The 16,982-nt window shown below is 36.6% G+C and overlaps 1 protein-coding gene across 1 annotated transcript in view; it reads left to right on the forward strand.

Moving 5' to 3' along the window:
• ddc (dopa decarboxylase) overlaps window positions 1-16,982 on the forward strand; it is a 32,690-nt gene that overhangs the window by 12,605 nt on the left and 3,103 nt on the right. Inside the window, exons 6-12 of the mRNA XM_038275926.1 lie at window positions 996-1,139; window positions 1,554-1,620; window positions 1,915-2,009; window positions 5,748-5,815; window positions 12,461-12,537; window positions 15,471-15,490; window positions 15,582-15,680. Coding sequence (XP_038131854.1) covers window positions 996-1,139; window positions 1,554-1,620; window positions 1,915-2,009; window positions 5,748-5,815; window positions 12,461-12,537; window positions 15,471-15,490; window positions 15,582-15,680 — 570 coding nt within the window. The remainder of the gene's footprint in view (window positions 1-995; window positions 1,140-1,553; window positions 1,621-1,914; window positions 2,010-5,747; window positions 5,816-12,460; window positions 12,538-15,470; window positions 15,491-15,581; window positions 15,681-16,982) is intronic.

A 16,982-nucleotide genomic window follows, 5' to 3' on the forward strand; every position in this document is an offset into this window, starting at 1 on the left:
GTGCTTTTTGCATGTGGTATCACACAAGGCATAAGTTTAATTAACTCAAGTCAGAAATAATTTGATGACGTTATGTGTTTATCTTGAGAAATCATTGCTTTCATAGTGAGCTTTGCTCAATGTGAATTTTTGACAAAAATATGCAGTTTTGATACCTGGGGCTTTGAAACCAAGTTTGTTTCCAGTTGCTTTAAAGTCAAAATAAAAAAATGGTCTGCTAAACTAAAAAAGTCTGAGTTATCATGCATGGATAATATACTGACTATTAACACGATTATTAAAAGGGATGAATGCAGAATACATAATTTAGTCAATTTACAGTTGATAGACATTGCCTGAAAACCAAACAAATGAAAAAGTTCAAAGAGGAAATCAAACCTATTCATATTGATTAAAGATGAAAGGGTAACCGCTGCCATCTTCACTATGCTTTAGTTTTGGTAACATCGGTTAGGGCTTCAAATTAATCACAAAAATTTCTCTCAAACATGGAGAGTTTAGCTCTAATGCATTGCGAAGTCTTTCAAATCTTAGTTGGAATCTGTTCACTTATGCCAGCTGGTTATACAGACTCCTGTGTCGTAAATTACCAGTAAGCAGAAATTACATTAGTATAATTGTATTCACGGGAGTGTTTTTTTAAAAATACATTTGTTTTAACCCTAAGGTGGAAAATTCATATGGTTTGCACAGCAGTGTTTTTTTTATATAATTTTTAAATTGGTCAAATCATTTTATCTTCTTCAGGTACCTAATAGCATTGAATAGTGGATTCTCACTCAAAGAGGGATTAAAAATGTAATCCCAAAATGAACATGGAGAGAAAACTATAGTAATTTTCTCCTAACTTATTTTTATTCCATTCTGCAAAAGCTTTGGAAGATCATGACTTGATTTTGCAAGGTCCTAGAAAAGGAAGAAGGGATAAGTTTTTTTTTTTTTTTACCATATGTGCTTATATTTTAAATGTAAAAAAAATCCCCTTTTCTCTGCAGGCTCATTCCTCTGTGGAGCGAGCAGCCCTGATTGGAGCAATCATGATGAGGAAGGTTCCTACTGATGAAGACTACTCTGTTAGAGAGGAAATGCTGAGAAAAATGGTGGAAGAAGACAAAGCAGCTGGACTCATCCCGTTTTATGTAAACAGCAAAAAACACATCCACATTCACCATATCCTAGAGCTAGCATATATGTGGCTGTTTTAGCTGGCAGCCATGGTGATATAATTTGACCCATGCACCCAAGGCTTCTGCTGAAAGATAACATTGTTTCTGTTTGAACCGTTGTATGTCTATCTCGTTAGGAGCAATAACCCTAGTCTCATCTGGAGCCACAGATCGAGATCAGTTAGAAGCAGGGAAGCCTTAGTTGTCCTGTTATCCAAGAATAAAAGCAGATCTTTATCTAATCTGAAGAGAGCATAATTAAATAAGTGGTTATATAGTTTTTTTTATTTTGTTTTTGTTGTTGTTTTCAGGTCATAAAATGAAGAAACAAAAATGAGAAACCAAAGACTTCAATATTTTGATGGTCAATATATGTGTGTATTTCAGTTTTGCGCCACTCTTGGCACCACACCATCATGCGCTTTTGATCGTATCATGGAGCTGGGGCCCCTATGTAAGTCAATAAATTCTCTTGGATTATTCATGGGCTCTGATGGCTTCATCTAACATTATTAGAATAATGGGGATTTGCAATAAAAATCTAGATGAAAACAAACAAGGAAATTGAAATATGTTACATTTTCGAAACACAATCTCAACAAATATAAGATGTTGTTTTTCGTGGTTATAACTCCATGATGGTTAGTTATTCAGGCTCAGGATTTTGTATTCTTCAGATTATTAAAAAGAACAACCCAATTTGTTTTTCAAAAGATTATGCTAACCTCTTATTTCTTTTTCTTGTTAGGTAATAAGGAAAACATGTGGATGCACATTGATGCAGCTTATGCTGGGAGTGCCTTTATCTGCCCTGAATTCAGACCTTTACTGAATGGCATTGAGGTGAGTAAAAATCCTCATCATCATAAAGTATTATGGCTTGGTTCATTTGCTCTGCAAAAGTATGGACTTTTTTTCACATTCTGTCATTTTATAATAACAAAATTCAATGTATTATAGTAGTCTGTCATGTAAAAAGTCACAGAAAAAATGCATTGAATAAGTTTTTACACATAGCATGCATTTATATTCAACCCTTTGGGTTCTGATATTCGTAAAAAAATCCAGTGCAACAAATTCTCACACTATTTTGTCATATTTAAGTACACTTATTTGTAAGTAGAATTCACCTGAATGCTATTTAATCTCATGATGGATACAGCTGCTGAAAGCCTGAGAGGTTTGTTTGAGAACATTAAAGAACGGACAGCATCTTGAAGAACAACCGCACCCAAGGACAGAAATAAAGACTTAAAAAGCAGATTTAGTTTAAAAGGCCACTTTGTGTCTATCTTCTGATGATATAGAAAGGTTATGAAAAAATCTTATTAAGGCCAAATTTTCAACCTGAACAGACTGACCAGTCACTAGAGAAGAAGAAGAAGTGGCCAAGTGGCTCATTTTGGCTGCAGAAGCTGTAGGCATCTACTGTACTGCTATTTACAGTACCAGGTGTCTATCAACGCTACAAGAGTATTAGTAGAAAGTTAGACATAAAAAAGATCCCTCAATAATCGGCAGATCAGTTAAATAGTCCTGTATATAGTTTGCCACAAGCCATGTTGGGTACACAGCAAACATGTAAGAAGGTGCTCTGATATGGGACCTGGCACAGAGCTCGTCTGCCTGGCTGTGTGTTTCCTAGACAGGGCTGCATGAGGAGCTGATTGACAGTTAGCTTTTGTACCTCTGCTTCTGTTTCTATGTCTGCTTCTCTCTGCTTGAACCCAGTCGGCCTCAATACATGGCCGCTTACACTGAGCCGGGCTCTGTTGGAGGTTTCTTCAGGTTGAAAAAGGAGTTTTTCCTCTCCACTATCGCTATAAGCATGCCTGGTGTGAGGGATTGCCTTCAAGTCAATGAATTAATGCAATCAACTGGTTTTCCTTAGATAGAAAACTTTGAATCAGTCTGCCTATGATCTGGTTGAATTGTCTCTGTAAAGTGCCTTAAGATGAGAGGTGATGTGAATTGACACTATATAAATAAACTGAAATGAATCTTTCAATTTAGAGAAAAAATTACATTTCTGAAGCACATGCAAAACAATGCCTGCCACAGAAAACTAACACGTAAAAACACTTTCTCCGCTTAAAAAACAAACAAAAAATAAATGTTTGAGCATCGCAGCATTAGTTGGAGCTGAATACCTGGATCTCCAGGAAGAAAGAAATGTTTAGAGTACTTCAAGGAGAAAGGATAGTACTTAAGACTGGCGCAGATGTTCGCCTATTGATCTAGTACAATACTGAACTTACTGTACACCAGGAGGTGCTGAAAGTCTATTCATGTACAAATACCAGGCCTCAATCAGTTTGAAAACCTTTAATGTGACCTCATAAATGTTATTCACAGGTCCTCCATATCTGATGTGAAAAACTATCAGCGAAATATCTTAAAACAATTGTACTGTAGCAGTTATTGTTGCATAACTTGTTTTAAAACAAAAATTGACAGAAGCTCCACCAAAATGAATTATTGAATAATTTTCCTTCCAATTCATCATTATGCACTACTTTTAGTCCATCATATCAAATCTCAATGTGATACAGTACATTAAGACTTGTGGTTGTAATCTGATGGTATCTGTCCTTGTACAAGCTGTACGACATGAATGCAAGGCACCATGTAGTAAAAAAATCAATCACCAGTTTTGCATGACTTAATCTTATCTATATGAAACAAAAGCCTGGGAGGAAAGAAAAACAAAGTGTTAGGATATCTACAAATTTACCATTCTTACGTCATGGTCCCAAAAAGAATATACATACACCTTCATAGAGATGTGCTGTTCTGACCAAAAAGGAAAACCACTTTCTGCTCAGTTGCCTCAGAATTATCTCACATTCGATCCATGTGACAAAACACTAACATCATAGCCCTTGAAAAGAGCATAATGTTAATGTCAAGGAGGAAGCATGCTAGACAGAGCAACGGACAGAACAATCGGCATAAGATGCAGGAGCATCAATCTGCCTTTTGAGGCTACGCAAGCAGCTGTTGCTCCCCACGCTGTGTAGAGACGCAGAGATAAGGGCAAAGTAATTTCCTGAGGCAGCATTGGACCTTTATATATCACTGTTTATTGGACACACCAGTTCAAAGAGCGGTGGTAAGGAGATAGGAGAAGGCAGTGTTGACGTTAAAAGCCCCAACAGTTTTTTCATCTTTTCTTCAACAGGTTGAAGGAAAATAGGCTTAAGGATTCTTTTGCTCTCTTGCTGTGATTTACTAGTTATTCCAGTTTGCAGTATTCATTTTAAGTCTATTTTTTTTTTTTATCAAATTGCTGTAAAGAAAACATCACAACACATCAAGTTGTATTTAACAGTGTTGGATGAACAAATAAGGTAGAATCATGGTACTTTCTGGATGAAAGGACACCTGGCTGCCTGGCTGGTTGCTAGGATATGTGAAATGGACAAGGGGAGTCAGTCAGCATTTCAACTGTCAGCCATGAGTCTGAATCGCATTGTCTCTGAATGGTGTTATTGCATCTGCGGAGGTAGAGAAAAGGATATTACGAAAGACAGATAAGAAAAAGATGGAAGGAGATTAGGAAAAACTCATCTTTCTTTGAAGGCAGCAGTAAGGAAGGGCTGATATTTGGTGCACTCCTTAAGCTGCATGCTGGATGCTTCTCTTTTGCATTTCAAATAAGTTTGGTTCCCTTTAGTCTAGATACTAATGATGGCAACATGGTTTTCTCTGCAACCAGTAGATAGATAATGATTATTTAGATTTTTTTTTTAAAACAACAATTATATCTATTTGCTTTATAAGTTTAAGAGGGTCTGTAGAAATCACCATGCGCGTTGCAACATACTTGATTGGATTTTAAATCCTACTGGTTAGGGCATTGCGCTTGGGTCCCAAAGATTCTGAGTTTAAGCCCCACTCCCACGGACTGCAACTCTGGGTCCCTAAGTTCATTTCATTGATTTGTACTTTGAAAGTGCAATGAAAAAGTTAATTCTAAAAAAAAGAAAAAAAAAAAAAAAAGAGTATTTTTATGAAATCTGAAACTTCTTAAATATTTAACAGTCTCCAACAGGATTTATTTTTATTTAGCTCATCTTCCATTGACCAAATTCCCTTGTCCTGTGAAAGAAGAGGCAGCCCCACAGCATAATTCCATTCTGTTCAGTTTATATACTATAATTATATACTTTCTATATAAAATGTATAGTGAATTGAAGTGACTGATGGTGTTCTATGATCTGGTTTGACCTATAATGTTTGCTAAAAAAGAACACAAAGCAGCTGAATTTCAGAATACATTACTTAAATAATTACTTTGCTGACTTCTAAAGACGTGGATTATTTTTCGGGTATCAGTAAAAGTGGCTGAATACAAATGAAAGACACTTTTCTAAATAATGTTTGTAGAATTTGTATACTTTTTTCCTTTTATGGACTCCTTTCTATACAAAATTCTATTCTATACATTTAAATTTGGGGATGTAATGTGAAACATTGTACATAATGCTATAGCGGGTGTGAATAACTTTATACGCTACAATCTAAGTGAATCAGTTACTTTGCTGTACAATAACTGATTTTGTTTTTTTTACTTTAAAGTATGCAGACTCTTTCAACTTCAATCCACACAAATGGCTTTTAGTCAACTTTGACTGCTCTGCAATGTGGTAAGTTTGCACCATACTTATTTTGTTAATACAATGTGAAGGATTTAGAATTAATGGATTAAACATGTAGCTGATTGAAAGATCTTATACAAAAAGGAACATTACCCTACTACTTTTAGAGAGTCGTTTTTCATATTGGTTGTCAAATTATTTCCCAGTTTACCTTTGCTGTGACTCATGGGCCCCTGAAGCAACAATGAGAACTGATATCCATCTACACCTTTATCATTTGCACTGTAAAAATAGAACTACGTCTTCCACCTGGCCCCCCTGTCAGCACCAACAATAAGAGTTGCTTTCTACAGGATATAAATGGCTTCAAACAAGACTTCTAAAGGAAATTTTCCCATAGCAAAAAAAAGCTTATATTTTTGCAGTGTAATTATATATAAAATGACCAGAAATCAATGGATAATTAGGAAAGTAAAATGGATTTCTTCAGGTTTTTATGATAATAGGCATTTAAACAAAAATCTGCTTTATTCCCATATCTACGGTGGCTGAGAAGTGCAAAACACATTTACAATTCAAAAACACATTAACAAATAAAAAACAAAATAACATTTGAAGAAACAAAATTATATTTTATGAAACAAATGTATTTTTGAAAAAAAAAGTTAAAATTTTTAAAAACACATTTACAATTCAAAAACACATTAACAAATAAAAAACAAAATAACATTTGAAGAAACAAAATTATATTTTATGAAACAAATGTATTTTTGAAAAAAAAAGTTAAAATTTTTAAAAACACATTTACAATTCAAAAACACATTAACAAATAAAAAACAAAATAACATTTGAAGAAACAAAATTATATTTTATGAAACAAATGTATTTTTGAAAAAAAAAGTTACAATTTTTAAAAACAATGTACATTTTAGGAAACAAATTCACATTTTAAATAAAGTTAGATTTTAGGTGAGAGAAAGTTTCATTTTAGAGAAAAAATATACATTATAGGGAAACAAATTTACATCTAAAAAAAAAATTGACCGTTCGGAAACACTTGTACAAGTGCAAAGACAAAACTGCAAGCGGCAAAACACATTTACATAGCCAAAAACATATTAACAAAAGACGGCTACACGGAAAGGGAATGTCCCAGTGGCCGGATGTGACGTCACGATTACCCTGACTTGTAGTACAAACAGCACAATCTGTAGTCCTCCTGCTTCACGTGAAAAGTCAGCTGCGATTTTAGATGGAAAGAATTGCACTGAAGCTGTTTTTCTTAAGTTTACGCTAACCGAACAATGTTTTGCCCTTATTGTGGTCTCTGGAAGTTTTATGGGACACGGACCAGATGGCAGGACCAAGCTGCAGGGCCGAGCTCAACAGGCTCTATGCACAGCTCCACTACTTCCTGAATTTAATGCAGCTCCTTTGTTTCCTGTCTTTCATGATTGGATGCACTGATTAATCCAGGTGTGTATGACCTAAGTAACTGGCCAGACAAACCTGGATTAATCAGTTCGTCCAGTAATGAAAGACAGGAAACAAAGGAGCTGCATTAAATTCAGGAAGTAGTGGAGCTGTGCATAGAGCCCGCAGCAGTTCCGGTGGTCCTGCCACCTGGTCCGTGACCCGTAAAGGTTCCAGAGACCGTCCGCACGAAGAACAAAATGGTGTAATTGTGTAATGGCTGAAATTTGCTCCACAATAATAAAATCGCCGCTGACTTTTCACGTGAAGCAGGAGGACTACAGATGGAGCTGTACTACAAGTCAGGGTAATCGTGACGTCACATCCGGCCACTGGGACATTCCCTTTCCGTGTAGCCGTCTTTTGTTAATTTGTTTTTGGCTATGTAACTGTGTTTTGCCGCTTGCAGTTTTATCTTTGCACTTGTACAAGTGTTTCCGAACGGTCAATTTTTTTTAGATGTAAATTTGTTTCCCTATAATGTATTTTTTTTTCTCTAAAATGAAACTTTTAAAATGTGAATTTGTTTCCTAAAATGTAAATTTGTTTGCTAAAATGTAAATTTGTTTTTAAAATTTAAACTTTTTTTTTTCAAAAATACATTTGTTTCATAAAATATAATTTTGTTTCTTCAAATGTTATTGTGTTTTTCATTTGTTAATGTGTTTTTGAAGTGAAAATGTGTTTTGCACTTCTCAGCCACCGTACATATCCAATTAGAAAATATTGGAATAACAAAGTCCCCATTTTAGGATTTGCAGGATATCTAGTTTAGAGTACTTAAGTTGATATTTGAGACCGTAAAACAGGGTCTAATAAAGGATTTTAAATATACAAAATCTTCAGGGATGAAAAGTTATGTAAACTTCTGAATAAAGAAAAGTTAAGAAATATAACAGAGTCCTTTCACTGACTAATATGGCATTTGGTAGTAGAAATAGCCTAAGCTGTATCATTTGTTGTAAAACTATTTGCTCCAAAAGCACTTGCATGGAGCTCACTTGATTTATCCCAAAATTAACATACAGAGGTTAATGACAGATGTTCAGTCCAAGACAGATGCTACACATAATCACAGTTTATATTCAACAGTTAAGAGTTTGAGAATTTAACTTTCACTGCATGAAAAGTGAGATTTTCGTCCCCGTAAACCCCCGTAAACTCCCGCAGATCTGCCTGATTTTCGTCAGTTTCCGACAATTTGCAACCCGTGCTTGTCCGCGTTTGTCGTGCCACAAATTGTCGGAAACGTACCATGACGTATGTGGAGAGCGATCAGCTGTACTAATGGCCCTAATTAGCATATGAATGCAGCAAACCCGGGCGGCTGGCCAGGTCTGGCTTGAATAACCTTCTCAGTATTGGCTGAAACCACTATTCTCAAACAAATGAAATCGCTCGTGATTGGCAGCAAAACCACACGTGGCCACGCCAGGCTTTAATTTTCTCACTGAGTATTGGACGGAACCACTTCTTTTTAAACAAGTAAAGTCGCTCGTGATTGGTTGGCATATATATATATTTACATATAAATTTACATATATATATTTATTCATATATATATATATATATATATATATATATATATATATATATATATAAATATATATATATATATATATATATATTTATTTATTCATTCATATATTTATTCATTCATATGGTGTGTATTTATGTTATCCTACACTACTACACAATTATTATGCTACCATCAAGGACATGAATGAATTTATACAGGAAATGAACATTTGCCAGGAAGCTGTTTATGCAAAGAAAGAGCTTTATTAAAACACACACAACTATATACAACGCGTATCCAAACACATGCGTTTCTAAAAATTAAAAGTCCGTGAACGGTCCGTTTGCTTCCTCGGGGTTGGAGGTAACTGGCAGCATTCCCTCCGAGGCAGGTCCGATGTGCAGACGCCTACTGTGCGTGGCCCTGTACTAAGGCATCGCTTCTAACCGGGACTGCAGCTTAACACAGAGTTCAGTGAGATCCGGCCTACGAAATGGCGGCGACCGTACAATCCATCCAGAGACACCGCCGAGGAAGGCGGACTTCCAGAGTTCCACTTCCTCATCTGCTAGCACACTCTGCCTCGCTTTCAGCAGCTGAAAAAAAAAAAACAATGAATCAGCGCACTGTGTATGGACACAACACATCTATTAATGCACCTGAAAAATAGTCACCAAATAAAGTCTTTCCCTCTGTTAAGGAAGAAAATATTCTAACATAGTTAACTTTGGAAAAAGGTTGGCTTTTCATTCTTCCTTTCCCAGGTCCACTCGGCGGGCTACGTGTGCTAATAAAAACCAACATTGCGTGTTGACGTCACAGAATTACAGAGTTTAATCCAATATAAGACAATGCATAAACCTAAAAATAAGACAATGCACAAACTTACACCAGAAACTGCAGAACAACGGAGACATACATTCAATTACCTGACATAGGAGAAAGCAAAGACGTACAAGACATCTTTGGAGAGTTTGCAAGAGCAAATCTGATTTTTTACTTCTATGTAGAAAGCTTTATCCTCTTGTATTTAATTTATTCAAATAAGGCTGTTTTAACAAGAAAAGGCGGAAAACTTGTCCTGGCATCTAGAATTCTTAAAGTCATAAAACACAAGATAAGCTTCCACAGAATTGATGTGGAATGCGGGGGCCTTTTTCCTGATTCAGTTTCACACCATCCCTGGTTGTTTATTCTGGAAGACTTTTGACCTTCTGTAAACCAAGCAGAAATCTCTCCTGCAGGCTTAAATGATGTTCGCCTTCAGGAGATACTAATTTTATGGCCTGGTGCTCTAAATACTTACCCCTCAATAGCCTAGTTTTAAATCATTAACACAACCTTGTTCAAAATTAAGAAATATGTTCAAGTGAGACTGTTTACACATGCCATAAGATTAACTGTATTAAAGACTAAAATAATCATTTTTCTTTAACACCTCTTTCTTCTGGCCCGACTCCGAGCAGATAGCCTCCGCACGCAGCGTGTTGGCTGGCTGCGTATATCTGAAGCTCCTGCATCTGAAAATACGTCTTACAGGCAGCTGGAAAACAATTAAATGAGAGTGGTATAAATAAAAAATCAAACGCAAGTTACAGTAACAAGGAAGGAGAAAACATTAAAACAAGTCACTTACACACAATGTCGTCTTTATCAACATCGTGCAAATCTGGACTTGCTGATTATGGCTCCGAGCAAATAGGAGGTCTGTGAAAACAAAATGTAAAGCTATGATCGGTATCTATCCGTATCCATTACCTTTTACCGCAGAATGAAAGCATATTCTTTAAATCTTACCCTTGCTCCGGTTCATAGCGCCTGCAATTAGTCTCCGAGTTGTGAAGACGGCGTACTGCTTCCTGTAAATCACAAAAAATGCACTTTAATAAAGCTTGTTCTTGCAAGGCTAGGCTAGATAGGCTAATAGCTAGGCTGCTATTAGCCATAGCTTGGGCTAGGCTGCTTTTAGCCTAGCAGGCAGTAATCGAACATATATTTACCGCTAGCATCTCTTCTTTGAGTTCGTCTTGTTCGATGCAGAGTCGCCATCGCGTCCAAGAGGAGTTTGACCCTGAAATCCCACATTCTCCGCTCCTGACCGCCTGCACAAAGCAAAGCATCCATCCTCCACTGTGGATCCAGCCGCGCCGCTCTGAGTTTCTTGGAGATCGTACAGAGCATGCGCGAGATGAACCAGGGTGTCCGCGGATCAATAAAAATAATTAAAAAATCATTCTTTTTTTTTTTTTTTAAATCAAGGCCTTAATTGGCACTAAAATTATTTAAATATGTTTATCGAAGTATTTATAATTCTTTAATAAAAAATGCTTATAAAAACAATTTCGTCAGATATATTATATCGCTCCAGGCGGAGAAAAAGCTAGAGGATATATATATACGTATATATATGTGTGTGTGTGTGTTTACATACATACAGGAGTCATGGAACTCTGCTTACAGCTCCTTCATATTTCATGTACACTAATAACTTGTGTACATGGTTCTTGTTGATGGCATTAAAATCATTTCAAATAGCATTAAAATAGCATTAAATTAGAGTCACTCATTCCTGTATGAACCCTGTGAGCGCTTAATTTAATATGACATATTAAAAAAATCCCACCATCATCCAGCATATGTTCAGTTTCTGCCCAAATATATATTTATATTTTTGTAGATTTTTGTAACGGGGATAAGGATAATTCAAAACTGCTTTTTTTTTAATGAACTTGTTCACTACTTCCAAACTCAGCATCTCTTTTCATTCCTGTAATAAGACGTTTCTTTTGAATGGATTTGATTAAAGTTTAAGTCCCTCGGTATAAAATAAATATTTTGATGGAGATGAGAAATCTGCTTCCTCGTTGGTGAATAACCAATAGTTTGGATCCAATCATTTAAATAAACGGTGTTAGTTTTTTTTTTTTATATATATATATATATATATATATATATATATATATATATATATATATATATATATATATATATATATATAAGAATTGTGCTATAATTTCTAGTCACCGATCTGTTGCTGCTATATTTTAATTTGACGAACCGGAATTTGTCGATGTTCTTTTTCCTGTTTGGTGCGATTGCAATTGCGGATCTTGACCTGGCCGGACCTTATGACCACAGTGTACCAATCTTCTGATGGCTACTTCCAACAGGATAATGCGCCATGTTATAAAGTGAATCATCTCAGACTCATTTCTTGAAACTTTTCCACTTAAGTAATTGTGAATTGAGTATATTGACAGACAACATTTTATTTTTTATCTTAAAAGATCTGTTTTGGTCTCTATACTTTAATTAAATAAATCAATTCAAGCTAAAATGTAAGAGGCTATACTGAGCCTGATCTCTTTGTATTCTTACCTAGTAAAACCCCCCCTGCAACCCTGATTTGCATTTGTATAGCTCACAGCATGTTCATTTACATGTTAAAGCCTCCCCTAGAATTCCATGGGGGGGAGGCATGGGGGGAACACTGCCTAAGAGAGTCCACGTCAATTTCTGACAATTTACGGGAGTTTTCGGCGAAGCCTGCAAATTGTCGTAAACTGCCGCTAACCTGAAGTTCCACGACAATCTACAGTGCCGCATATTGACGAAAATCCCACTTTTCATGCAGTGTTTATAAGAATTAAAAACAAATGTGTGGATTTCCTGAAAAAGATGTTTTCTTTGATTATTGACAGGGTGAAGGAGAGAACGGACATCATTGGAGCTTTTAAAATGGAACCGCTCTACCTGAAACATGAAAACCAGGAATCAGGTAGAGTGAAAATAATCTTTCATCATCATAACACAAATTAAGACCATTTCATTTCTCCTTTAGGCAAATTTTCTTAAGGATGAAATGATAATACATCAGCATTTTAATGATTTCTGAAGAATCATTATGCAATATTTGGCTTTGCAGTGCTTTGCAGTGCAATTTGAATATTTAGCATTTTGTTATTCACAATCCACAAACGTTGTGTATTTTTGGGTAATCTAGTGCTAGTGCTGTCACACATTGACGATTTAGCATGCGTATGCCTGACGTCCCAGAATCTTCTAAAACGCTGGCATATTCTGAGCTTTCTATGTAGTTTTTCAGTTTTGGGCATATACATAGAGTATTCATAATGAGTCCACAACTTATGTCTAACGACACTCTAACCTATGCATAACGTACAGCAGTGTAATGTCTCTGAAATATCACAAGGCAGTCTCCTGAGGGGAGCAGCAATGCGCCCCACCAAAAAAAAAAAAAAATAAATAGCTAAAAAGAAAAAAAAGAAAGAAGGTTTGCAGTCGTAGCAGATTCAGCGTCATGTCTGCTAGGAAGTTTGTTGGTTGTGGCCGTGTGTGTGAACGCAGGGAGGATGCATCACACTCACCTTCTCACTCACCCTATGATAGAGATGAAAGCCTCAATTACAATACACTATTGTAATTTTGCCGAGATATGATAACTGTTGAGTGTAAATGGCATGTAAAACTGAACCGGACCGAGCCAGACACTACCAAACTGCGCTTAACATTATATTAGTTCATCAGTAGGGCTCAGCAACGGCTCAGTTCTGGCTCAGTTCTCAGATAACAAAGAGTGCATGAGCAGACCTTTCCTGCATCTGTAAGCTCTGATTAGACTATCGTTTGTCAATTCACTAAAGGCTGCCTTATTCGCCTGACTCTCCGCAAACAATGAAATATCACAATTATAACCAAACTTCCTGAATGTTACATGCTACGCCATGTTTTTGCTTGTTTACCTCTACAGAACAGTAGTACCGTAGATCGTCACTAGTGTGGTGTGTAAATGGTTGTAAGGAACCGAGCTCGCCATGGTTAACTGATCTAAGCTCGGTCTGAACTGGGCACAGATCGGTTTTCAAAAGGTTAGTGCAAATGGGGCTTAAGTCTGGAGGAGCACTGACGGTTTTCTCCTGTGACCCCCGATTACACCACAACGCTGCAAATACGCCATTATACAGTACCTGTAAGTTAGAAACGTGTTAATCGGTCATCTATGACACTTAAAATACATTGATATGTGTTGGAGCTAAGTTCTTGATAGGTTATGCAAAAAGTATTATAGGTTTTGGATAAGTGAGACTTAACGTATGTCAATGATCAGATAACTTACCTGTAACTTATGGCTTTTGCCAGATTTTTTATACGTCAGGCATACGCTGTCTAAATCGTCAAGGTGTGACAGGGGCTAAAATAGTCTAGTCTAATTTGGTAGTGGGGAAATGTTATATAATGTTCAGTTTTTATGAGTAATAGAATCCGTAAAATGTAGCATCCATTTATATTTTGCCCTTTTTTCTTTAATCCACTAAACACTTTCTAAGACTCAGCAAAATAATAAGTGAAGTTGAACTATGTACTTTAACCCAAATAAAGGTGTTATGCAAAGGCATCAATGATTTGCTAGAATGAACAAACTGTGTCATTAAACGCAGCAGACAGGTCAGGGATCAAGTTGTGAAGATGCTTAAAGTTTTAGTGGAGGATGTTCTTTTTCATGGATCATCAAAATAAGTGGTCCTCCTAATTGTCAATCATTCTGGTGATATGTTTACGTAAGGCCGTCTTACGTGCTTGGCCACATTTTCACTTACCTTTGGTGAGTCTGACATAGTGAAAAATTGCAAATCTTCGATTGTGATACAAACAGCAGCTTTTAAATAGAGCGTGCAGGAGGAGAAATGGGCTTGTACATGCTCTCACACACATTCAATAGACGTTTCCTCTCGGGAGCAGGTACAGTGTTGTGCATGTGCATCTTTTTTTTTTAAGTGGAAAGGGCGGGTCTTTTCAAAGATTCACAAAGATCCTCCACCATACCTTTAAATCAGGGATTGATTAGAAAGAAGCTCTGCTCATCTCCTTGTGTGGTATAACATCCATCCATCCATTTTCCGTACGCTTCTCCTTACTGGGGTCGCAAGGGTTGCTGGTGCCTATCTCCAGCTGTCAACAGGCAAGAGGCGGGGTATACTCTGGACAGGTCATAAGTCCATCGCAGGGCAACACAGAGACAAACAGGAAAACCAACCATTCACGCACACACTCACACCTGAGGAGAATTTAGAAAATGCACATATGTATTCTCCCCTTTTAGATGGGAATAGAACACATAAATCCTTGTTAAATCCATAACTTTTACTGCACGTCTTTTAAAATCATTAACACTATGGGCAGATTTGACAATATTATGCTTTGTCTCTGTGGATATAAATCTGTTTCTTGCTCTGTGGGGAGGCTTTGCATTGTCTTAGTTTCCAGATGGGCTCAGATTTGCACTATAATTTGTGTGAGAGGCAGATACAGCCAGCACCCACCACACCAAGGCATCTTGTGAAAAGCTGGACTCTTCAATCTGATTAGTGCTTATTAGCTGAAGCTAACCCAGGGCCTCCATTCTGCAGAGATCAGCTACCTGGCAGCGAGGAGTGACAGTGCTGTGATCAGTAAGACAGAGGAGGTGGGCACATGGGCAAGGAATAACACCTGGACTCTGAAAAACAGTTATAATGAACTCTAAACCTCTGTTGGAGTTTCAGCAGAAATTACTGTCTGGTGCAAATAAAGACATCAACCCAAATGGGCTAGATTGTTATTCACCTGATATTTGAATGCAAACTTTTATTATTGCTTCAGCTTTTCATCATTAGTGTTATGTTTTTTTTTTTTTTTTTTTTTTTTTAACAGGGCTGGTCACAGATTACAGGGTAGGAGAATTTTTTTTTTTATAAAAGACCATAATATCTATAATAATGCAAATGTTATAGCACTGTCTGCTTTTATATCTTCATCCCCCAGCATTGGCAGATTCCTCTAGGAAGGAGATTTCGCTCTTTGAAGTTGTGGTTTGTGTTTCGTATGTACGGACTAAAAGGCCTGCAAGCTCATATACGGAAGGTAGGTAACAGACTGAGTATTGAGCATTAGCACCTGTAGCCTGGTGGAGTGGATTTGTCTGATATATTGTGCGTCTGCTTTGCCTTGCCATCTACCTGTCTTTTGTGATATACCAACCAAAGGTTGTTTGCATTGAAGTGAAAGATATGTTTAGTCTCTGTTCACTTTTTATTTCAAACAACAATAAATTCTTACCAGCTTCCCTATCCCTCCTGAAGAAATGCAACTCCATTGCATGCATCTTTCTATTTATTTTAAAAATAAATAGGAATATAGGTATATCATACATTTGTGCCAACATTTATAAAGGGAATGATATCATACTCCATTAGGTACCAGTTGTAATGGAAACAAGAGCTTCCTCAGTCCACATTGAATGTGTAATAACTGGCACAGGCAGAATATAGGGGCTGTCTTAGTACGTAATACAAAGGTTTTGGACATATTTTCAAAGGGTTAAATGTCCACTTACTTGCCCTCTAACAAGCCACAAATGGGACTTTATATGGCTTGTTTTCTTCTACATGTTACTCTTCCATAAAGTTGCAGGTATCTGCAGCTGTTCCATGGTTACCATAGGCCTACATGACAGATTTATATACGTTTAATTACCCACAGGTGTACTATACTTTCTAAGTTATATATTTTCTGGTGGCAATCATTACTTAGGATGTTGTTTAGAGCCGCAAAGCAAAGGGAGCTGACTATACATGCACGCAGCACTTTTGCATGAAATAATGTTTGAAAATTCTGCACATTCTTTCTTTTCTTCTATAGTATGCACTGCTTTGTTGGCATATCAATAACAACACTTTGTATGAATGCTGTTTAATACTATTTAAAAAGGTACATGCATTTAAATTATTGTTATTAATTTAAAATAGATTTCACTTTTTGTGTGACAGCACAAATAACTGTCCCTTCATCTTTGATACCCTATTGATAATTATCATTATGTTAGTAGGGGTTGCAGGCTATGCAAGCAAAGGGATGGGAGATCAGAAACAAACAACTGCAAGACACAGAAACCCTTAATACAGATTGCAAATATGTGTGTTTTTTTTTATTACTTATAATTCAGATAAAACCAGTTTATGCACTTATAAGTTTAGCAGCATGACTTTGCATTTTTTGGGGTGTTTCTCTGGCATTCCTCTCTTGCCCATCTCTAAAACTGTTTTATGGTAAATGCCACCTCCTTGCTTCCCACATCTAACCCCTCCAATTCCTCTTTTTTTTTAAATAAATTCCTTCTTTGCCCGCCTCCCTGAGTCTGTTATCATCAGCATAACTGTAATCCAT

Source organism: Cyprinodon tularosa, unplaced genomic scaffold (assembly GCF_016077235.1).
Source record: "Cyprinodon tularosa strain WSP-4 unplaced genomic scaffold, ASM1607723v1 ctg98, whole genome shotgun sequence".
NCBI lineage: Eukaryota > Metazoa > Chordata > Actinopteri > Cyprinodontiformes > Cyprinodontidae > Cyprinodon > Cyprinodon tularosa.